The sequence below is a fragment of the Chiroxiphia lanceolata genome, chromosome 9, assembly GCF_009829145.1.
Source record: "Chiroxiphia lanceolata isolate bChiLan1 chromosome 9, bChiLan1.pri, whole genome shotgun sequence".
NCBI lineage: Eukaryota > Metazoa > Chordata > Aves > Passeriformes > Pipridae > Chiroxiphia > Chiroxiphia lanceolata.
In genome coordinates, this window is record NC_045645.1 from 10241951 (window position 1) to 10267565 (window position 25615).

The following is a 25615-nucleotide window of genomic DNA, read 5'->3' on the forward strand; positions in this document are numbered from 1 at the left end:
AGCACAGTCTCTCAATGTGGGATAAATCTCTGAGTGCTTTGATGATACAAAGAATAAATACATTTTAATTTTCTCATTATGGGAATGATGGATGCTATATATATAATGAATCATATTCACTAATACAAAACAAATCTGACAACCTCAGTGCCGTTACCTGGCCAAATGCTACACCCTAATGTGTCACAGTTACCTTACAAATGACATTATTCTGCCTGTGAAGCCATGTCTCTGCAAAATAAGCAACTGGCTGCGACATCTTTCTGGTTTGGCAGCTTGATGATAACAATTTAACACACAGAAGCACATTAACCGAATCCTTGTAGGAATCTGCTCCAAATAAAAGATTGTATTTCAGGCAGCCCATTTTTTAACCCAGAGTTACTGAGCACACAGTTAGTGATTAACAGCCCTCTAGACATGGAGGACAAACCGTTAGGGAAGATGACTTAGGTTGTGCAAAGCTTTCTGTTTGCCTCTTTTGCCTCATTTTTTTGTTTCAAATGACTTTGCCCCAGCTTGAACCCAAGATGTGCCTGTGTGATACAGCTTGCTCAACCTTTGACACAATTGATTCAGTTAATCATTTGTCCATAACAAAAAAAAACCCAAAAAACAAACTAACAGAAAAGACCTTTCCATCCATGGGACTTTTGCTGGCTGGGAAATAGAGTACACATCCAATATTTCAACACCAGTAAAACATTACTAAGATTATAAATATAGAGCACCCTCTAGATTTAACTGCAAACCATGACAGTGATCCCAGCATGTGGAATTCTCCAAGCAATTTGCTTCTGTCTGCTGCTTGTCTTTGTTTTGCTGCCTCTCACCATGCACATCTCAGTGGTGAACATGCAGAAGGAAGTGGTGCATTAGCAGAAGGAAGTGAGCTTAAAACAGCAGCAGGGACCCAGGAGAAGGAATTCCCTACACATTAACATACTTTTCAGAGAGAACTGAAAAGCACAGTCAAGTTCTACACATAGTTTACAATCTGGTTGAATTAGAGGTAGGTCTAACACATAAAGTTTGACAACAACCACAGCTCATTTTCTGCTTCCTTGGGTCCATGGATCAGCGGGAATGTTGCCCTATAACAGTGTCCTCTTCCCCCAGTCTTGCTGCTCCTCCGTGGCTGACTGTAATAGTTATGTCTGTCTGCTGAGTTGTTTGTAAGTCCCAAAGCACTTAGTGCTAACAACACTGTAAGTCACTGAATGTCGCTTTCATCACAGTTGAAAATGAAGCCTTTCTTGTGCCCTTTCTATGAACATCAAGCTTGCAAGTGCAACACATCCTTTGCAGAGTTCATAACCCCAACTCAAGCTTGTGACCCCTTGCTCTCTGTAAACAAAACCCATACAGTTTCACCAAACATGATGTTTTTTTAAAATGGCAGTTTCCTGTTCAAAGAAAAACTGTGAAACACATCAGAGGTGAGAGACCCTCCCTGGGAAACGTCAGACTGGAGCCAGCAAGCAGCTGTTTACAGTACCATTAGTCACTTTTCAAAGAGAGTTTCTTTTTCTCCTTCTCTGAGGCAACTTTTTTATTCCCTGCTTTGGAACTGGTAACACATTTCCTTCTGCAGAAGAACACAATTGGCTCATTCAAGGGTAAGAGGAAGCTTCCCACCAACTTTAATGGTGAAGAACGTAAGATGGCAAATACATGGCAAAATTTAAAACTAAAGAATGTTTTCAAATGCTTTCTACAACTGACTCTATTGCATCACACTTTTTCTTAATAATACAGTTATTTTCTGGTGCTGAGGCTGGTCTCTGAAAGGCCCTGGACATAAAAAACTCACCTTGGTGAGCTTAATTCTCCTCTTCTGGCTTTTGATTCACTAAAAATAATGCCTCACAGTGACTCAGGCCAAATCTGACACAGGTTCACCTACTCTGAAAGCTCTAAGGTCTTGTGAAGATGATAAGACAGGGAACTGAGTATACAAAGAAAGATAACCCCACGATGCCCCATCCCTTGTCTCCATCTCCTGTCCATTAGACCTCAAGATAACACACACACAAACTCATTTTCAAACTAGAAACAGCATTTTTAAAAGAAAAAACCAAGACACTCATAATCTATGTCAAATAGTACAAAATTTACAAAAAATGCAACATAGCATTGTAACTTCTGCTGATTTAAAATACAGCTGGCTTCTGCAACTGAGAGCTGTTCTTAGACCTCTAATGACTGTTAAAGAAGACAAAGATGCCAGAAAAAGCTTTTTCACAGCTAGTACCTGGCAATAATTCTTCCTAATCCTTTATTTTCACAAATGTCTGAGGCTGAATGGACAATGATTGCTGCCTGTTAACCTGATTTTCTTTTAATCTATTATGATTTCCTTTCTTTGCTGGTGAGAAGTATTGATAGAAGTGGTGCTACAGGAGCAATGAAATAGGGCTGAAAAGCCAGCAAACAGTATCAGATCTTAAAAGACCCTTTTTAAAAAAAATACATTCTGTATCTGAAAGCCCCTTGAATGGGCAACATCTGAGGCTATTCTTCTCATTGAGATTTTTCAGGTGCTGATAAAACATTTTAGGGTGATAGATGAGCCACAGGGCAAACACATCCATTGAGATAAGACTATTTAAAGCTCTAAAAACTAATAGCCAGAGAGCTGTTTCACTAATAGACCTGATATTTCCTGCCTCCAGTAGAATAATTTTAGAAAGAGACAGGCAATGTCACAGGTACTCAGGAAATCGTATCAGGGTATCTCCCCATATTCCTCACTGTCATGCTGAAATGTATAATTCAGTTTCCCCACACTTTCAGACAGCAAGAAAAAAACAACCCTTTATTCTTCCCCATGCCAGCTTTACCTCAGGTATTTAAAAACAACAAAATAAAGGTTTTGAATTGGGCTGATCCTAAAAAACAAATCAGTATAAGATCTTGTCACAAGAGAGTCGACTGAAACACTCTGAAAAATCATAACTTTTGCAGTAGTATCATCAGAGTACAGCCAGGAACAGGAGATGAGTCCCACTGATGGCACATAACAGGAGCAGAATGAGAAGCCAGGAGCAGTGCCTCCATTTTCTGGTGGTCATGGGGACTTTCCCTTTGTTCATTCACCACTGTGTGCATTCCACGCTGGCTTAGAGAGGTAATTGTAGAGAACGGACTCAAATCTCTGTAGAAAACTGCCAACAGATATCCCCTTTCATTTCTTTGACGTGATAACTCTTCTGACTGAGAAGAGCATTTGCCAGAAAAGTAAAAAATATGAACTTGACAGGAGTTCTTTAGAAAGCAAAGCAAAGAAAAAAGGAAACGTTGCATGAAAATCATATCACAACCTACAAACAGCCAGAAAGAGGTTAACTTCCCTGCTGCAGCAACTGTCACTGACTAGTGATTAAAGCACATAAAACATTGCCTTTAATCCAACGTAAGGGAGTTAAAATTGCATATTCCCAGTCTATACAATCAATTACTTTCCCAGAAGTCACTGAGGAAAAGAGAGATCTGTCAGCGTTCTCACTTCTGTAAAACCGCAGGCTGATTCTGCAAACTGTTTGCTAAATAAATTCTCATTACTGCAGGAGATCATGGCCTTAATTAGCATTAGTTAAATTGGGACCATTTCTTGAACTAAGCATGTCTGAGTTGGATACTCTCATATACAATCTACAGACTCCTAGTGTGCTTAAGTTACAGCAGTATTAACATAATACAGTACATAAACACAGCACAGAAAGAATCAGACTTTTTTCCCCTTCTGAACAATGCCAACACACAGCCAGGTCCTTCCTACTTCAAGATTCCTCACCACTGCCAGATTAGATCTCAAACCTGCTCCTTCTGAATTTTTAAACCGAGTTTACATAGCAACTGTGCAACATAAGCCAACTTTTCTGATTTTTCAACCAACTTCACAGTGAGAGTACCAGAAGAATACCAACAAGAGCAGATTTGGCCTGTATTGTAAAAATGCATTTTCATTTAAATACATGCTTAGCTACATCTTTTTTCACTTTAAGTTAATTATTTGTAGCTCATTGAGAACCAGAGATCATGTTCTTCCTCCCAAGGACATCTGAACACAGTTAGCCCACATACAAATCAAAATGACATTAATGCTGGTGTGCTTTCATCACAACAGAATGACCTTTATTCTTAGGTGGGATCCAAGTATTTCAACAATCCTCATTGGCAAAGGCAATCAATGTTTCAGCACGACCTACTGGGCATTTCTGGTGGATGAGAAAGGGATGAGACATCAAAAAGTAGAAACACAGTAAAGTACATGTGCACACATTCACATCTCTCTCTCTTCCTGTAAATAAACATGTATTTCTTACCCTTATTACCTTTATTGCATTACCCACTTGGCAAAGAATGGTACTATTCCTTCTCAACCAAAAGATCCAGTGCTTGGTACCTCTGAATATCAAACATTATTATTTTGCATGTGGCACTGAGAGTTTCACACCAGCAAACCCTACACGTTGCCCCAAGCAGCAGAAAGGTCCCCCTGATACAGAAGGTGGTATAATTACCATGTGGTACGGGATCAAGGCTTTGCTTTCAGTTCTGTGCATATTACTGGAAATTTTGGGGGGGGGTGTGTGTGTTTCTGGTTTCAAAAGTGCCAAGTTTAAATGCACATTTTTAATTTCAAATCTTACTTGAATGAAAAATGTGACCAAAATTAATTTCAGCTTCTCATGCCAAGAAGGTACACCAGCTTTGGGAGCATCAAACAACGTGGCCTCTCTCAGGAATGTGTAATTTTGCAAGAGGTGATAAAAATACCTACCGGTTTGGAATGCTCATCCTAAAACACCCAAAAAGATGGAGGCAGCAACTGAAATCAGCAAATTATGTATCTGCAAGATAAGCTACACTTAGTGTTTAAGATAGTTATCCCCCAATTCGAGGATTTTCTCCTTTCCCAGATACTTCTACTGTCAAAAATACTGTCCATGTTAAACACCAACACCGCACAGTAAGAATGGCAGAATTATCCCGGAAGAGCAAAAGCTAGGAAACAAACTTACTGAAATGACACCTTTTTTTAATGTTTTTATTCATAACAGTATTACATGGTGTGTTACAGAAATTAATGGAAAATTTCTAAAAATTTGTTGGTTTCTTTCATTGTTGTTGAATGCGTTATACATAAAGTTAAAAATAATGTGTCCGTATATGTTAACAAATGGTCATTATCTGAGGTAAAGTTAAAGTAGGTTTAGAAATGTACTGCAACAGTCATTTTATCTTTCTCATCTTTATTAAAAAAATAAGTGTCAGAATGCAGAAATAAAAATGAATGAAAACCACGGAGTAAACATCTTTGCAAAGAAGGTGCCCAGTACGTTATTAGATGAAAGGTTTCATCAGACACTTGGATGACTACGATCTATCAAAATATCTTTTCATGACAGGTAAAGATCAAGAACCTATGGGGGATGATTACAGGATGGGTGGTGGGATTCCCTGGTTTTTAAATTTAAAGTGACGAATTTAGTGCTAGTGAAGGATGAGGGATTAAACAATTGCACAAGCTGGATATTTCAGTTATCTACAATACTGGTACAGTGCAGAGGCCCTCCAGCCCTCTTGACTCAGCATCTCAACCATGACAAGGACGATCATATGACAAGACAACTTGGAACTGTTTTTTATTTATGAGCATAGGTAAAGGTAAGACAAAGGTCCATGGTGATGGTCCAGCCGTCTCTCAGGAGACTAAAATTCCAGCCTCATTCCCTCGGCACCTATTCGTTAATGATCCGCTTCCTATAAATATGATGTCAATGGATCCTCTGAGACATAAATCTCTTCTTTCAACGTTTTACCCCATAATTGGAAATGCACTGACAACACTAAACCTCAAATGTCTATGATGAACCAAAACTGTCTTTGAGGTTCCACGTGTAGGACAAAACCCAAAAAAAACCCACTGAGGAAGAAAGTAGCACCACTGTGCAAATTATGAAAATATTCTTACAGAAATGTCCTTTAGAAACACTTTTACCTCTGCTTTTAATCCTGAAACACTCAATCTGCCAAATTTTAAATATCTTTTCCAGTTAGAAAAATTGATCTTTCTTCAGGTGGGAAAATAAGATTTGCTACAAAGCTGTTCGCACATGACTAAGGAAGAAGCATCAGATGACCGTGAATGAGGATAAAAGTTCTCTTCTCTGCAGGTTCATTAGGTCTATTCACAGCTAATTTTTCATTCACATACATTCGGTAACGCACATTTCTCTAATTTCTCTAATTCAAAATAAAAGACTGGAATCATGTTGTGAGACTTTTTTGCACATACCAACAGTTGCCACCCCAGTTATTCTGTCTTCTAAACCATTTTTAGCTTATAACAGAGATGAAAGAAAGTAAAACATTTATAACTCCAGGCCTATTTTAATCATGACAAAAAATGTAAATCCTAATGTGTCAATTTAAAATCAAAATCTGCACAATAACCCTAAAAACTGATTAATCATTTGATTTCTTTAACCTTTTTTCCTTTTTCTATTTTTTCTTTTTTTTTTTCATTTTTTTCTTCTTTTTTTGTCTTTTTAGTGTTAAACCACTAAATTCAATATACTGTAACTGCATAGGAACATCAGGAAAACACATTTGACCTGTATAACAATTCTCTGTAGGGCAAAAATATATAGATTCTTTATGAAAATCATGTGCTAAACATATGAACCCAAACACTGCACTTTTGCTTCATAAATGTAAAAAAAGGAAGTTTTAAATTCTTTTGTTCTGCGTGTAAACAGTTTGATGACTTCTATGCAGAGGTTCAAAGGAATGTCTATGACATGTGAGCTCTTGTAAGTGGAATATGTCCGTGTGATAACGCTAGACCATAAAATCAAGTGTTCCCATTAATTTTACTAGTCGCTGACAAGCTGACTGCTTTTGGCAAATGCACTTGAGCTTCAGCCCATTATTGTAAGCATGTGAAAAAACATATGTGATGTGAGAACCACAAATTGGGTTTGCCACCCCTCCCAAGCACTGCAACTTGCTACCTTCTCTACTGTGTAATGGCATTAGTAAAAGAATTTTCATAACATTTATATTTACAAAAAAACTGGCAATTTTCATTCGAACTCCTTAAAGCCATTTCCCCTTAAACATTTAAAGAGTTTAACAGTAAGATTTTTTTTTCAAGTTATAAAATAAAAATCCCATTTGATTTTTCTGATGTACAAAAAGTGATAAAGATGAACAATTTGATCACAGAATCAGTTTGTTATTCCAAAATCCATGCCGTCCTTGTCCCATTTATAAAGTCCGCTTCAGCCAAACTCTTAAACCAGAAGCATACCAGTATTATTTGGCAAATGATTTTTTTTCATCAAAAATGGCACACAGAGAAGAAAACACTTGTCTGCATAGCATTACAGCAGCAAGATACTGAAGAAATAAAAATATTCCTTTTCTGTACTTTGTTTAGAGTTTCCTAGGAAATACTGACTCTTTTGTCTTTCCTCAGTGGGACTCCAGGTCCTTTCTCTGCCCACAACATGAGTATTCCAACAGAAAGCAGCATTTCTTCCTCATGATGTGCTAGAACTTAAAGGTCCATTTGGCAACATTTCAGTCAGGATGGATAAACAACCAAGTTTCATTCTGTGGTTTCAAGTTGGGAATCATTTCCGCAGGAGGCGTTCTGCAGTTAGATCTGTCACTCATACAAAACTACAGAATAAGAAATAAAATAAAATAAAAAAAAAATTGACACCACCAGTATTTTTTGTTGTTGTTATTTAAATATGTCTACATAGGGAAAAAAAAGGGTCAGGATCAGCCTGATGTAAATGATGATGAAAAACATGTCACCGTGACATAAAAAGTGCCGACTTGTGCCCCAAAGGCTGTTGAATGATAATGCCACTGCTACATACAGACTCTGCTTTTTGCTCAAAAGAAAAAGAAATGTCTATTACTCAATATGTGGCACACAGAAGACAACGAATCTTTAAAAGAAGACCGAGGAGTAAGATTTCCTAGTCTGGATACCCACCACTTGTGGGGACGGGGCTGGACTCGTGGTATGATAAGCAGGGAGAGTTTTTATTTTGTGCTGCCATAGGAATCTGCCATTGGTTGCCAAAAAAAAAACACATCAGGAACACTCGAAGAGCCAGTCCAGAAGGGCAATCTCTCTCCTTGTCAGACAAAATCAATTGGAAAAAAGCATGAAAGCCAAAGGCCTGCCAGGTTGTTGGGTTTCGTTTGAGTCTTGGAGCACCACAAGCCTGTAACAATGCTATTTCTTAGGTCTGTTAATCTGGGCGTAGAGAGGTTCTGCTTCCTGGGGATAACAAAAATAAAATAAGTGGAGGTGTCTCCAGACAGCATTTTTAGAACATTTTAAGAACATCTGCTTGAGAACAGCAACACTTTGTCAGTCAAAACCCAAAGGAAGTGTTTGCTTTCTGTGCTGCCTTGAGTGATTAGGGTACTCAGGGTAAATTGCGAAGAAAACAGGACATTGTTTCAGAAAATGAATGCTTACTATCAAATTCCTCTTCCAGCACTGGCCATGCACTGATTTTCACTGCTGGGCATAGACATATGAAGAAATTAAATGATAATTTATCTGACCGGATGCTTGGAAGTTTAGAGACCAGAAGTGTAGCCAGCGTAAAAGGGTGTTACTCGTCCCAGGCTAAGACACCCCCCCAGCAGCACAACAGCAGAACAAACCTGTGGGTTTTACACAACTCAGGGAGAAAACCACTTGCAAACAGAAACCGCCACGGAAAACTGAGCTAATGAAGCTGTGATGGGATTTAAAATAACAACATGAGTTGCCTGTGAAGAACGAGGAACACTAGCCCAGCTCAGTTTGATTAGGAGTCTGTAGAACTATTAGTACAATCATTAAAGCCAGGAGGACAGTGTGTCAATTTGTTAATGGATACTTTCTGGGGAATTTCCTGGATGGGGAGGGGGAAAAGCTGCCATGTTCTTCAGCGTTGCTTCATAGCTGACACCCTGTGCTTAATACTATGTTCATCTTGGCTGCGGTGGGAAGCAAATCACCCATGGACCCTGGAATCCATTCTACTTCATTTCCAGAAAGTAATTTATTAAACTAAGAATGACATCTAAAAAAAGAACAAGACAGGCAGAAAGGCTAATTAATGCCATACTGCATTAACTCTCCACAGCTTGATAAATATTCAAATACCACGCCACGACGTTGAATTTAACCAAGTTAGAATCAACTCGTGTTATAGCAGCATTAGCAGGAGCAAAAAAACCTCTGAAGGCTGGCAAATCACTGGGCACTGTGGAGCAGAGACATGTCTGCCAGGGGATGGCACAGGAATTTAATCACTGCTTATACAAATGCTGAGGATGGGAAAAACAACCCAAAGGGGGATTCATAGGGCTGTATGTACTCTGTGCCCAGGGTACCTGGCCAGTGTCCTGTCCCAATGCCCTCTCCTGCTTCACTGTGCAGCTTGTGTTGAATGAGGAGCAAACACAACAAATCCAAAATATGACCTGTTTCCTCTACGCCAAGAAAAGTTGTCTCTTATTCTCTGAAATTACTACGTTTCTGGACTGTGCAGGGACCCTGTTTCCCCATCTCCTACCTACATGAAGCCCTTGAGTACACTACAAGCATTATGAGAGGATGAGAGAAATCCTCTGGAATGATTAAATGAAGGTTTCTGAAATTATCCCGAGCAAGAAGCAAATATATTTTGTGACCTTGAAAAACCGAAGGTAATCAGAAGAGATGACTGAGAGTAAATAACTGCATTTCACATACTGTGTGTTAAGTCTACCTGTGCCAATTTTCACGTACCACAGACATGAAGCTGCCAGAATGATCTATCACAGCTAGTTCAGAGAAAATCTGTACTAATTAATGTGTGAACCTGACACACACCAGGCCATTCTTCAGGCAGTTGCTGAACCTGAGGTGATTGCAAAGTGAAGTGAAAAGAAGGAGGAGAAGAAAAGGAGAGGGAGGGAGAACACCCCTTTGGAACAAAAGATGTCAGTTTTCCAAATGCCTTCAGGGAAAAAAAGAGCTTTTCAAAATGTCAAGCCTGCTTGTTAGAGCTGTCCTTAAATATCCTTAAGATATGCAGATGTGCTTAAGTAACAAGTGTCCTAAGGTGCCATTGAACTTGACACCCTTGGAAGAGGAGGAGGAGCTCATCATCGGTCATCAGCACTTTACATCGCACATGAGGCAGCCTTTACATTTAGACCTGGGCATTTTGCATGAAAAGTGTGTTCTTATGTCTTCCTTTCAGTTGATTTCCCCCTTCAGATGCCTAAATGAGAAATTAATTGCAATAATTGTGTGCAATCTTCCCAGCCAAAGTTTTTGAGATTCGTTTTCTAATATTATTTTGAGCTAATTCAAGCAGCACATCGTGCCTGTAGCCCAACATTGCAAATGGTATCTGTAAAGTATTGACACGGGTACTCAAAAGGGTAAAAGAGAGCAGAAAGGGACAGAAAAGAGGTAAAAGGAGAGTTGAGTGCTATTGACTTCATGAGTAGTTTCTCTCACAGTGCTGGGCACTGTTTTGGAGGGTCTTGAAATCAGAAATACACCCCCTTTTTGTACACACTCCATGCAAAAGTCACAGGGCTTGTTATGAAAAGGCAGGTGAGCATAACTCTTTTCACAGTATCAGAACCATCTCAGCAATGTTTTCTGCTTTCTACTTCTACCACTGCATTAGGAACAGACTCGGAGGGAAGGAAAGGAAAGAACTGGTCTTTGTCAGAACAAAAAGAGACAAACAGATAATACAGCAAACAAAGCTGCTAATTCACATAACCCCCTTGAATCTCAAAGTGTTTTCCTTTCTGAATTGGCCCAGAAGCACTGGTGATGTGCTTTCATCAATCTACAGGGAGAAACCAAGATGACAACTGGAAGCACCCTTTTTTTTTTGCTGCTATATTCTAGAGATAGTTCATGCTGCAAATCAGTTTACTCTTATTTTAAGGGGGACAAGACTGCAGCAAACTGCAAGTATTTCTGGTGTAGCATACTACTGCATGAGGCAACAAGGTCGCTAATGCTTTTGAATAACATTATGTAAATACTAGAAGTAAATTTGCATCCAATTTAAAGATATTAACATCTGCTCCACAGCAGAACTAATCACTGGAGAACATCTCCTGAAAGACTCAGAACCTACTTAGGCTTGCAGAGGTGAACTCACTCACAAAACATAACACGGGACTGGGTTAGGAAGAGACTATTTTTACCGTGGCAGCCCTTTCATCACTTTGAGACACCCTGCTATGTGCAGAGCTTCAGGCAAGATGTACTCAATTGAAGAGGTGAGGCCTGCATAGATTTCCTTGCCCTTTACAACAGATTCTCAGTGCCAGTTTTACTCCTGGCTGACTGATCAGAAAGGGCAGGCTCAAATGATAAGAGTTTCATGAAATAAGAGTGCTAGAGAGCCAGACAAAATGAGCATCTTGTGCTGGGGATGCAAGTGAAGGGGGTGGGAGTGTGATGCGTCTTCACTGTTTATTGCATGCTGACTCAGCAAAATAGGACATAGTAAAGTTGGCAAGCGGGGTTCAAATCAAAGATTTTTGGTGATAAGACAGGTCATTCCTATTGGCCCATTAACAGCCAGTTTTTATTTATTATTTATTATTAATTATTAATTTTTAATATTTAGGGGTTTCCTTACAGCTAACCTCTATTAGCAGCATAAATATACCAACCTTCTAGTTCAGGATAATGACTGGAGAATGCCTCTATTCTTATTATAAGCCTACTTAGGAATAGTTCCTAGTTTCAAATATCCAGTTTAATTATTATAATTTTAAAAGTTTCTGTCATTTTAGTATCAAGATGGATGCTGTACATCCACAAAATGAAAAAGCAATGAGAACTACTCAGAAATATGAACCTGCTCCATCTTGGTCCCAGTATAAAACTGAACTGCAGCCATGAAACACGCTGATTATTTCTGGGCTCCGTTCCTAACAAAACAGTAGCTACACAATTATACTTCCCATCTACATAACTGCCAATGCTCCTTTGAGCATTTTGAAGACTTAAGACTTTTGAACCTAATGGCCAGTTCCAGTTGTTCAGAAGTCTCAAAGATACTAAAATATCACAGGCAGATTTTTAAAATCAGTTGTGCAGAAGACAGGGAACTTTTAAATGACCTCATTACAGATAAAGTGAGGAGAGCTCATCCCCAAATTGAACTGCTGGGATGCCAGTCAGCAAGGACTGTGGCTCTACACAAGCTACACAGTATGTTTTCTCTTGTTTGGAGGAAAAAGCTGGAGGAATGGAAGGGCACATGGCTACTTTGGGTGGGCTTGATAACAGTGGAAGAAGTGAGAAGCCTGTGTATAAGCTGGTCACATGAAAACTAAAAACTTGGAGAGGATTGTAGCAGTGGAGATGGAGGCAAATCTGTAGGATGCCCCCATTCACAAAGCAGCCTGAATTTCTCTATTCATGGCCCTTCAGATTCCCTGAGAAATATGATGATGAACAATCGAGTATGAGACTTGAAATGTCAATTTTAGGATTTCTCTGGAATGAAACAATACTTCCCAAACTGTGATCCCTTTCCAAAGACACAACACTACTTTTCTCAGGAGCACAGCCCTGCTCAGTTCTGCGTCTTCAGTTTGAGAATGACAGTTCTAGAGCCTAACAGGTCACCTATAATCATTACGAATTTCTTGTTGGACTCTATACAGTTCCTACTGAGCCAGGTGAATGATAGGAAGAGGTCTTGCAAATACAGCCTTTAATATGCAGAGCCCATTCCAAATCCTGGTGCAATAGAAAAGGGGCAGAAGGAAGAGGAGGATGAAGAATCAGCTTGATATGCCCTCCTGAAGATCACTAAGCTCCCAGATAAGCCAGTGCTTTGTCCATAATTTTCTGTTTTCTCTCAACTTCCTAAAACCAGTCCAAATAAAGAATTATAGCAGTCCATCCTGGAGCTGACTAAGATTATTAGGAACATTTATCACTAAGAATGGCATTTGCTCAAAGATGGATGATGGCAGCAGGCCACTGAAGCACCACCAAAAGCTGACAGACAAATATTCTAATGAACTGTTGCTCTCCTGACAGTGCTGATAGCATTGTGAAGGGTGTGACATATTTTGAGGGCTTATAATTGTCTGCACACATTTCACAGAACAACTAAACAATTTTTTCAGGAAGATATGCTTTAGCCACAAATGTTTTGAAGGTTTCTTGAGAATCTCTCATGAATGATTGCCAGTGCAAGTTTTGAACCGGGCAGCATCTCACTAGAGCTGCATTTGTTCCTCTGTTCAAACTTCTTGCTTTAATGTAAAATGTCAATAATAAGAAATGTTTAACACATTGGGTAGAATTGCAGCTAAAACCAGTTCTTTCCCTCTCTCTCCTTTCATCACAGTTATCCCACACACAATCTAAAGACAGCAGTAGGGATAAAACACAAATCAGCTGAAGATGGCAGTCATCTGATTCAGTGTTCTCTTCACCCCTTCTGGAAAAAGACCATCCAGCCTCAATGTGGTGCATGAACAAAGGGAAAACAAGTAAATACAAATTTTGCTATAAACAGCCCTGCAAAGAGTTGATCTTATTTCACCTGTGAAAGTTAGACTTCTCTGCTTCTTATCTTCAACCATAGAGGGACAAAAATGTAATATATCCATAAAGTGTCACATGTACCTATTAAGAACTCATAGCTATTTGTGGAAGAGTGACTTATAGAACAGCTACTGGTAGGATGAGATTTTGAGAGCTGAAGTTGAAGACTGCAAAAGGAAGAGAGGAAAAATAGGAGAAAAGAAGATAGTAACTAAATGATAATATAAAGTATCAGAAGGAATCAAGACATCAAATTGCTGTGGTACCTTGAAAGACCAGGGTGCAAAAGCTAGGCAGGTGAGTATTCTGACTACATTAAGATAAGTGAAGATACTATATGGGCTGATTTCAAAGATGCTGGGAACAGATATATTTGAAATTTCTGCACACAATACTATGCTGTGCTCCTGAGAGGTCAATTCAGCCGAGTTGTTACTGTGCTGTTCCTGGGGTAAGAACCATGTTCCAAAGAGTGAAGTAATCTCCCATCTAAGCCACAAAAGTGGCTTTTATGCAGACTGTGATTCTTTTGTACTACATGTTTCTCCCCATTAAGTTTCTCTCCAAATGCAGAGCTCAATACACAACTCAGTAGTAAGTCCTGAATTGATAATTTTCCATGGAGATTAGACTTCCCATTGCTCTGATGATACCAGGCTTCAGAATTCGATGGGCTGGCTTTAGCAAGTGGATTTCCTACGGACTGCTGCTGAATGGCTCTGCACACAGCCACAATGATATTAGTGAAACTTCACTGGATAGGGGCTTTCTTTTTGTTCAGCTTCCTGTTCCTGCCGAAAGCTTCTAGGAATTACTGTAATACGATAATCAGTAACATTATTTAACATTTCCCAGAATTCCTGAGAATTATACATATTTGATGCAAGACTCTGCAGGGATTAACAAAAAATACAGAAAACCCGTATGGAATCACTGCTAATATATTGTTCTTGTAGCTCCCAGATACTCTTGATGGGTAAAAGAACGTATTTTGCTATGTGTTACATAAAAGCAGAACAAAAGGAGTCCCTCACTCAACTCCCTTACATGGTAGGATGCATTACCAGACTTAAATTGCTGTTTCAAGTTCTATCCAGAACTCCTGGCAGGTAAATGTGTGTGATGGTAGTTTAGCAATGATTTTAACTATATCTGTGACTGTCAAAAAATCAGAGATTTTATCATTACTCTCCCCAGGATGAATTTCAGAATTGCCCTGAGTATGATAAACCATAATAAACAAATGTATGTGGATTTCCAGAGTGTAGGACTCAAAAGTCAAAAGTCCTCTTTCTCGACCTAGGAAAGAACTCTTGGAGTGGTCTGAAGCTGGAAGAGCTGGTGATGTCAGCAAAGACACAGCCAAATTATTATGTGGCACCATCCACCTGCAGAAGCAGCTCTCATTGGAGTAAATATCAAGTGCTCTTGCTAGAGCAGCTCATCCCAGCTTGACTGCATCCTTACACTGTCATTTTTAGACTCAATGAGACACAAAGCTTAATGCTACTTTTGCTTCAGCCCTCCAAGAGCTGAGCATTACATTTGTGAAGCTAAGGAAGGGGGAGATGCCTTCTCACAGCACCGTATATTATTAAGAGATAATCTTATTCTTCCCAAATGGATCAAAGCTAAGTTGCTCTAAGATTTTTTTAAATCATATTTAATGCACAAAGTAAACTGACTCCAAATGAAACTATTAATTCTGAGTTGAAACCAAATTACTTTGGCTCAGGATGGGTAAGTCGCTAGTAAACCCAGTGCAATTTCTGTACAAAAATGGAAAGGGTTCTACCACTGTTACTTATTTGCTCCAGGAGCTCTGTGCTGGAGCACAGAAGCCGTATCAGATCACATATTTGGGCAATATCAAATATTGCAGAATGGCAGATAGGGAAAAGACAAGGAAACATATCCTTCAAATAGCAACACTAGAGAGTCTTTGGATGGAATAACAATGCTTAGCACTCATAAAACTTTGTAGCTTCACTGTCTTTTTGGCAAAACATATTTACTGTATTGAAACAAATCACAGAACATTCACTGGGAGCCACATTTTCTACCATGTTCTGTAACACAAAAGATGAAAAGATCGTTTTTCCCATCTGTCTGAATTTAAATGACTTACATTGATGAGTAATTTTTAAAACATCAGTATACCAATGCTAATATGAATGATCATAATTTTCTAATGTTTTTAATTTGCAGTCGGAGATAAAAATACACAAACCCATTTCAATATTTTTTACAAGCAGATAATAAACGTGCTTCTTCTACTGATTATCGCATTGATTTAGGGTAGAGACATTCATGTATCATTATATAATTTTATTTAATGATTGTTATGTCTATGGGTAAGATGTCTTATTCCATTTAATATGTTACATCTGACTGAAGGCCAGAGTGGATTTGATAAAAAAAATGCCTAATACATTGTTAGTAATGGCTCAGTTTCCCTATTTGCCCTTAGAATTTGAACACAAAGTAAAATAAGTCTACATTTCTTTAAAGCATGCAGGCAGCTGAAACACACATATTTGCATAAGCTGCAACACTTAGTGAATGGCAAAAGCCATGCAAACCACCAAGCATGAGAAATACACTGTGGATGATGGAGAGGTCAAACGGAAAGATGAAAAGGAAAAATAAACCATGCATCCATGAAAGCAATGGTAGGCACTGGTGGGAGAATAAGTGAACACCTCAAGGTGTAGAGAAAAAAAGGACAGATACCTACCCCAACCTGTGCTATCTAGCTACCGACCTGTGGACTTATAGTATCACCAGTTGGCTCACCAAATGGATCACTTGTGGAGGAGGCCTGAGACCCATCAGGCTAGAATACAAGAACATAACACCTTTTTTTCTCAACAATAGAAAGTGAAAAGTCAACACGAGGTTATTTTCATGCTGTGGGCATAGCAAGTACATCCTATCTCATGAAAATCAGGAAGTGAGACCTCACCCCTGATATGTTCTCAAAAGCCATAATGGTTTGCTATAGTTGATGCAGTCAGGAAAGAACCTCCCCAGTTCCTGCTGGAGCCCAGGCAGAAGTGCCACAGACCTCAGAAGGTACTGGATCAGGCAAACCAGAACTGCAAAAAGCCCTGAAAGCCAGTGAAAACATGTGAATCAGAAAGAGTCCAAGCTTGCATTATTTTGTACCTTTGGGTCCTTTTGTTGTACAGACTCCCTCTTGCCTTTGGCTCACTCGGGCTCTTACCTCCCTAAGACACCTTGGGACTTACAGTCATTGCTTGGATAACATTTCTTGCTTTGGTCCATAAAGGCAAAGAAATCACATATTGAGGGCCAGAACATTGAGGAATGTAACTAGGCAAACAACTAGGATGCAAGAATGCGCAAGACAACATCAACCATCATTTTAACACATAGACTCTCACATCTTTCTTTGCAGCCTCATCATGTTTGTTGTTTTACCTCAGACTTCCTTACCATGAGTAAGTGAATGTTGGTATGCTAAAAAAGACATTAGATACAACTAACATATACAACCTTACATATGAACTCTGAGTTTGGTTCCTTGTATGCAATATTAGTGCATATCAATGGAAAAGCCATGCTATCAGCTATCAAACCCAAAGCAGGATGTGAATTCTGTCTGCAGCCCCTCCTTAAGTACCACCCAGCCCTGCCGGAATAGTTACTTCTGACACTACAAAACAACATTTAATTAACTTGAGTCTTTTCTAGCTAAAAAGAGACAATAAGGGTTTAGAAACCTTGTTGTTACTCACAGCCTCTGGCTCCTCACTTTTGCTTGGGCTTTCAAACCCCTCTTCAAAGAGGTCATCTGCAGCAGGATCACTCGTATGAGATGCTGATGATTTTGATGGAGAACTCTGTCTGGGTGCAGGGGTTGGAGCTAAACAAAGATTAAGGTAACAGCAACAGAATATATTCTGTTAATTTCTTCAGAAAGACACAGCAGCACAGAATTTGCTCATGCTTTATAGCCTTCAACTTTATTACTCTCAAAAATTATTTTCTGATGAGGAGCTGTACGAGGCAAATTTGAACACAGTAGTCATTATCAATTCCATGTATTTGATTTCATTTGGCAACTTCCAAATTAAGTTTGGCTGCATCTGGCCTGTGTCTTTAGGAGCCAGGGAGATGCCGCTACATTACATTAAGAATGTGTGAGTCGCCTGCCCTCTGGCAGGTAAGCGAACCAAAGGTCTCCGTCTGACTCCTGGTAAATCTGTGTCTCATGAACTCCTCTTTTCAGCAACCTGCAAAATCCCCCATCTCCATGCTATGAACACAATAAGTTTTATTTTACAGCTCTTCAATGTATTTCCCCACATGTCCAGTACATCAAGCTATTAAAATAAATATCCATTCCCTAATTTCTGCAAAGTATGGCTTGGATGGGACATGAGTGAAACCATTTGTAAGTCTGAATGTCATAGGCATTTGCCAAACAGTTTGCATGGCCCTACCACAAAACACATATTACTATCTTAGAAACTAAATTTCAGACTTCAGCTATCTGGGCTGTTCATCTTCGTGGTCTCTGAAATTCCTCTCTGATATTTTCCTTTATGGCTGGAACACATTTAATAAACTGGACATGCATGAAGATTCTCAGTTTGTATCTGTGTTGGAATTTACTATATGAAAAAACAGAAATAAATACTTTGAGGAGCGGTCACATCTGAGGAAAGGCATGGCTGAAAGCATAGGAATACTCACGTGAATTTGTAGATGGTGTTGTGGAAGTCACAGGAGTCAAATTTAACTGAGAGATGTCAAAGTCATCACAATCATCTGCTTCCTGTGCCATCCCAACTTTATTAAAGTAACTTGAGAAGGCCTCTGAGGTACAACTGAGGGAAGGCTGATCTGGTTTTCTTGATGGCACTGGTGGAGGCTGAGCCATCTGGAAATCTTTAAACATTTCTTTTCCCATTTTCTGCCTGGGCCTGTCTGTCTGTGGACTCGATCTGTTGGAATCACTTGTGGGTGGAACTGTAGCTATAGGAGCAATGGTACCTTGAAACATGGCTGCTTGTAAAGGCAAAACAGTTTGTGTTGGCATGAAGGCAGTTGGTTGGAACTGACCAGCTACAGATGGCCACGGCTGCTGAGTAGGAGGAAAAATACCGGGCTGGCCCCACGCTATCGGCTGTCCTCCCTGCATCACCTGAGCAACTGGAGGCTGAGCACCCATGGCCAACTGCTGTTGAACAAGTGGTTGCTGTCCCCAGAAGGAGGGCAGAACAGCTCCCATGGCAACATAACCTTCAAAGAATAAAGAGAGCAGGAGGGGGGGAAAAATGAGATGAAAGATTTTAACGCTACTATCAACAGCACGCAGAACAAGCACAATAAATCAGAGATGTGCAAGCTACATTAGTGATCCCAGAGCTTCAGCACACTTGAAAAGAAAACTGGAAGACATAGTCGGATTCACATCACTGAGCAAATACTCGTATACAGAACCACAGGCTGGTGGGTATTGGCAATAATCCTTCCTCTCATCTGAACAAAACCCTCTCCTCTTCTTCCTCAGTGAGCACCCCCTGCGCCTGTGAAGACCTGTGTGCATGGACCTGGTCAGCAGCTGGGCACTGGGCAGCCCCCTTCCATGGTGCTCTGTCAAAGCAGGACCAGTTTGGTCAAACCACTCACCAGAACCACAGCAGCTCCCAAACCACTTCCTAAACTCACCCCCTTCCAGCACAACCCTCCTCCACACCACTGAGTTCCACAGGCTCTTGCAACCTTGACTGCCCCACCCTCTGCCTTTCGCCTCCGCCTGTCCTTGGAGAAGGAGCTCTGGGACTGAATATGATGCACAGAGTCAGGTTGGGATGGATGCTAAAAAATGAGCAGCCAGAGCAAGCAGAGGGAAGGAAGAGGATGCTCAGGATTCCCTCCTGCCTGCTGCAGTTCCTCATCCTTTTCACTTTTATTCTTTGTTGGGGAGAGGGACCCACCAACACCAGTCAACTCCTGCCAATGGCACAGCTGCCAAACTGGTTCTAAGGGACAGGGAAGCACCTCTATATATGTTATATAACAGCTCAAGGGCTCTCTAATGACAGTGTGACCTTCTTGCAAGAGAACGACTCTTTTGACACAGTTACAGTTCAAACCATTTGGACTCCGAAAAGCAAAGGAAGTGTCTCAAATTGCATAATAATAATAATGAAAAAAAAGAGCCCGGATGAATTCCAATTAAAACCCCTCACATGTGGTTATTACCCAATTACTTGAGAACATCAAAAACATCTTGAGCTTCTGCTGCCCTAAATACCTAATAACAACAAACTGCTTCAGGTATTAGGCTAGTATAACATCCCTTTGGTTGGGGAGAAAATTAAAGATTAAAACTAAAATTATAATTGCTTCCTGTCAGACTTGAAGCCTCCTCTCAAGCTACCAAGAGGCTGACTGTGTAGGAATTATATCATCAGGTGTTTTTTTATTTACAACAACAAAAAATACTCCGAAATGAAAACTACTATAAAAAATCTTACAAATTAAATCACCTAATATAATTATGTTCCACTGATAGAAAAAACTGTGCTTTACAGATACATTGTTTCACATTTAAATTCATTATTTATTGCTAATACTTTGCAATATGTAACTTCTCTTTCATCTTTAATAGCTTTAAAACTGTTGTTTCTAATTTGAGTGTTTCCTGAGTCCTCCTGTACCTTTTTCTCTTCGCTGTATTTCTAGGTTGTTTTGTAATCCTAAATGTAAGGGTGGTTGCAATATTGTAAAGGGAAAAGCCCAAAATAAAATAAAAAAATAGAAACTGAACTTTGAAAGACCAAATTACTGAGTGATGAAAGGAACAGTAGCTCAGATACATTTCTTTTTCAATAAATGGCCACGATGGATTCTCCAGATGTCCTTTTATCTTGCCCCTGCTGTAACCTCATCCCAGCAGCGAGAGTTTTCATCTGACATTATCCCCAAACACTTCACCATCACCGTAACCTTTCTGAGATCGGATGCCATCAGAGAAGGAGTTAACCAATTAGAAAGGCACTATTGAATGATTCAAGGCACTCCTGCTCCTCCTTTCTTTTCCTAAGGGGAGCTGAGAGTGCTGCTTTCGCAACATATCCAGGGAGAGATCAGCAGTCAAACCACACACCTCTCAGTCTGTGCAGAATGTTACTAAGCTTTGGAATCCTGAGCACTTTGAGGAACACAAGTCTAAAGGACATCTCAGGACTTGCCAAAGTGGAACACCTTTGAAGTGCAATCAAATTCTCTGTGTCTCAGCCTCTATTTACAGGAGACAGCAGAGGATACTCACCATTTCCACAAAAATCCCAAAGCTAAACAAAATGCTTTTTTCTCTCTTGCTACTGTACCTAGCAGGTATGTTATCCAGATGGCTGAACTATGCCTGAACTCCCAGTGACTTTTTTGGCTTTTGCTTTAAAAAATGTGGGCAAATTCAAACTAATGTACTCCCTGCTTGTTAAAGACTTACTTTGCCTTGCCCTGGAGCACCGACCTCAAAAGCCTTCCTCACTTCCACCGTGCTAAATTAATGCCCCAAGTACTGAAATGCAAACCAGAGCTACGAACTGATCACCAAATCTGAGTCAAGCCTGTAATTCCAGTACATTTCTTACCTGAGGGTACGGCAGCAGTGCTGAAAGGTACAGAACCAAACATGTCTGTACTAGCAGGAAGTGACTGGGATGAAGATGGGATAAAGGCATCACCTGGAGTAGCAGGAGTCTGCAAGAAGAAAGGAATAAAACCCAAGGGTGACATATGAGCTGCAGCTTCTGCTGCACATACTTTGCTGCCACATCATCCATAACTCTAAAAAATCCAGGTTTAGAGTAAAGAAAGAGAATAAAGAAAGAATGGAAAGATGTAGAAGGAAAGAAGCAATAGAAATAAGAGCATTAGAATTTGCTGGTAACAGGATTAAAACAAAGAAAAGGAGAGACTTTCTATTAGAAGAGAAAAATCAAAATGAAATTTGCTTGGAATACATCACATGCAAAATATTGACATAATTTCCTTCTCCAGAACATACAGACTTGTAATTCTAGATATTAGGTGACAACCAGGAGAGGCAGTGACCAAGGCATTAATGCAAGAAACAGTTAAGGTAAATGAAGAATCTGCAGGAAAAGTGAATAAATATTGCTTCTAATTAATTAACAGGACCAGAAACATAGGTCTACACTAAAGGAGAAGCCCAATCCAATTGAGTAAGCTAAGGATGAGCAGGCAGGACTTTGAACATCTAGTGCCAGATATGCTCCAGAATATCTTGGAGATTTGAGGCTCCTGACCTCACATCTCCTTAATTTTCTCAATACATTTATACTTTCCTACAGCTTAATGTAAGGTTCAAAAGCTTTACAGAAAAATGATTCTGTTTTCATTTTATGATGCAGAAAAGCATGTTGAGAAAATTTTCATTGCCCTCAAAACACATTCAGCCCTTTCTCTCTCTCTCTACTGTTTCGTCTTCTGTCCTTTAAAGCAGTTCTGAGATAGGTGCTTGGTGGAACCAGAGACATGATGTATGAGGCTGTAACTGGATCTTCCTGCAGTGCAGTGGAGAGACAGAGTGCAGTGAAGCATGTCCCTCTGACAAATATCAGGGGAGCAGATCTGCAGCTCAGGTTGTATCATATGTGACACTGAATGCTATAGTGGAAAAATAAAAATCGAAGATATTTTTGCCCATCATCATGAAGCAGGGACTCTGCATTCAATTTGCTTCATTTTTATTTTCTTGTAACATAAAAACTAGTTTGAAATTCTCCCCACTGGAATGGTTGGTGACCTGAATTGTAAATGTGTTCAATAAACGTGCTGAAAATATCATGTAAAGTAAAGCACAGTTCAGTTTCCCTGAGTACTCACTGGGGGAGAGGTTACATCAGGAGGAGTGGACATGTCCCCAAAAAGCTCTAGTTGGGTAACAGCCTGTAAAGAGAAAAAAAATAAAATTCCATTTATCTTTTGAGGAGAAGAAACTGCAAATTAAGTGGTTACAAGTAGTAAAGTTATCCAGTAACAGTAAACAATATAAATCCCCCCAAAGCCACACAGGCTTCAAATGCCAAGTCCCACATGGAAGAAGCACATGGGTCCAAGATGTGGCATTTTGATATTGCTGATGGACCCAAATAGCCAACAACTGACTCTATAAAACAATTCTGTAGGGAATTGTCCAAAATGAAAAAAAAAATGAATAAAGCATGAAAAAAACTTTTTCATGAACAGGACTGGATGCATTACTGCTCTGCCTTTAACATCAGTGAGCACCAAGCATGATTTATGGCCAGTCCTTTTCCCTGGCTCCTTTTTTAAACACCCATTTCAAGGTCTTAAAACATGGCAGTGGAGTGTGGAGTGACAGAAGGATACAGAAGGGAAGGGCTTTTAAAATGCTGCCCGATTTCCCTTTGCCCATGGGACAGGTGTGACCTGGATAAGTGGACTTGAAGGAGGATGCACAAATAGGTTACTGCAAGTTTTTAGCTCTACATTTAATTTGTGTTAGAAATATTTTCTCAGGATGTCCTTCAGTTTGAGCTTGAAACAGGTCACCCATATAGACCTCACTAACTGGACCAGGAGAGAAAAAGCACTTTCATAAAAAGAAACACCTTGAGTGGCTGCATAATCAAAGCTCCTAGACATGTTCTCAAGTAAAATTACACCCTTCCACCCATCTGCAAATCAGTTCAGCTGGAGTTCAGGGATGTTAAAGCACAGATCCCTTAGAATTCTGCAGGAAACCTAAATCCCATCTACCACCTTTATTAGGGTGGCTATATTGGAAAGCTTTGATGGGAACACAGAAGTACTCCTCTACTACCTTTCTTACTGGCTTTCCCTGTATCATACTCAATCACACCTACACACGTGGGAAGGCACAATTCTCATTACAAATGAGATTTAATGCAAATCTCGATTCAGCTCATTGAATCTCTTGCCCAGCTTAGTCACATAAACCTTGCAGCCTCCTATCACATTTCTTTCACTCCTATAGGTTTGAAATCTAGTTGAGTCTTGACCTGAAAAGACAGCCCCTCTTAGTGCTTTGGACATTAACGAAACTGGCTGGTCAGGCTTTACAACCTACCAAAGGAGATCACCCCAAGACTTTTTCCTGCCCTCAGCTTTCCATTATAAATGATGCCTTAAGGAATAAGACTACATATATCATAAGTCTGTGCAGTTTTTCAATCCAATCTCTATTCCCACATACAAAGACGATGCTACAATCACTTAGACCTGAGGTTTGTCTAGCAGCTCAGATGATTCTCAGCTTCATGACAACAATGTACCTAGGGATGAATTATCTCACATTTCCTCACATCATGTCTTATATTAAATAGATCACATTGCTCTAGTGCTGTGAAAATGAAATTTCTTCTTAAGGGCTTATATATCCCTCTAACTATCTGCATGGAAATGGAGAAGGGAAAAAGAAGAAAATCCATGTTTTCTTCGGGGTACACTGATTCTAGTTCACATTATTGAAATACTGCCAGAAATAGCTTCTGCAAAGAAAAACCCCAACAAAACCCAGCTTGTGAGTCACTTCTGCAGTGTGCACAAATACACTAGGCAGGGGTTGTTAAAATGCTCAGAAAAGTGGGAATGACAACAGCAGCACTCATTTGGAAATCACTTCAGGCCTCCTGTAGGCACTCCTGACTCAAGAGATGCCAGGTGACACTGAAACACACAGAGAGCCACTTTCTTCTCGTCTCTCCAAACTGCTTGTTTAGCATCAATCCTAAACCTGCTCTTTTCCTGCAACACTAGTGAACTATTCACTGTCTGCTCCTTGCTGGCTTGCTGAGGAATACCTTGTGTCCTTTTGAGGAGACCATGAGCAAAGGTTCCCAATGTGCTCCCATCCTACGTGAGGGAGCAGATGAGCAAGCCAGAGAGGATGTGAAAGCGCAGGATACATACAGTTACACACTTGTGTGTAGAGTTATACATTTTCTGTGGAACAAAATATTATACGTTTCATAGGAACACTGAAAATTGATAGTCAGCATACTTTTGAACTCAAGATTATATGAATGCATTTGAAAGGTGGTAACTCAGATCTCTGTGCCTCCATACTCCTGTATAATGGGAATAATAATAATACTTTTCAGAGTGCTTCAAGGTGATGGATCTTTGGAAACTCTTTGCAGATATAATTCTGTTAAAGCTCTTAAGGGAAACTCTGCATATGGATTTCTAAACAGGCAGCTGGAGAGAGTGATAGGAAAGTTGACATCACTGTTTGTTATAATAAACCCTCGTTCACAATATTCCCTGGTAAAAAGAAATATATTTACAGAGGAAATATTTCTTTACAGAATAGCAACCTCAAACGCAATAGGAGCTACAGAACTACATCAGAGAACGTAAACAAATTTAGTGGAAACACAGCTTATTAATTTACTGACTAGAGGCAGCTTTAAACAGCAACACTTGTAGGTGCATTTTGAAGTCCCAAATGGTTCAGACCTGTAGCAATTTTTCTACAACTCAGTTCTCAGCCTGAATAAATGAATGCATCTTCTCTGACACAGACTTAGCTTTATCCACTTGCAGCATATGAGATTCTGGACACCAAACAGTTATCTTTTATTTTTGTGATTTCACTGTCATTACAGAACTGATTTCACCCATTATGCTTCATTAAATTATTCACATCTGATATTAGCTACGTTCCAGTGAAGTTAATCCCAAGCTGAACATTTTCCAATACCGCTATTCCTATAGATGATTTCATCTATATTTCCTTAAAACATTTTTAGAGTCACAACCTTACCTGAGTGACTGAAACAAGATTTTCATCAATGTCCAGCAATAAGTTTCCATTCTCCAGCTGTAAAGCATGATTGATGAAATGAGATGAATGATTTATGAAAATGACATGAATTTCTGAGCATGAAAATGATAACCTCCATAATTATTGACTTGAGCATTGAAATGAAAACCCTTTCC

The 25615-nt window shown here is 39.6% G+C and overlaps 1 protein-coding gene across 18 annotated transcripts in view; it reads right to left on the reverse strand.

Annotated features, from left to right (window-relative positions):
- Positions 1-5237: 5237 nt before the first annotated feature.
- Positions 5238-25615, reverse strand: part of DAB1 (DAB adaptor protein 1) — a 435450-nt gene continuing 415072 nt past the window's right edge. For 13 of the 18 annotated variants that reach the window (XM_032696501.1, XM_032696507.1, XM_032696516.1 and 10 more), the window contains 7 exons: positions 25440-25496; positions 22514-22576; positions 21256-21364; positions 18344-18892; positions 17383-17510; positions 16359-16457; positions 5238-8311 (listed from right to left, as the gene is read on the reverse strand). In XM_032696501.1, coding sequence (XP_032552392.1) covers positions 16374-16457; positions 17383-17510; positions 18344-18892; positions 21256-21364; positions 22514-22576; positions 25440-25496 — 990 coding nt within the window. In that variant the 3' untranslated portion in view covers positions 5238-8311; positions 16359-16373. The remainder of the gene's footprint in view (positions 8312-16358; positions 16458-17382; positions 17511-18343; positions 18893-21255; positions 21365-22513; positions 22577-25439; positions 25497-25615) is intronic. The other 5 variants (XM_032696518.1, XM_032696511.1, XM_032696510.1 and 2 more) reach the window with 3 other exon arrangements.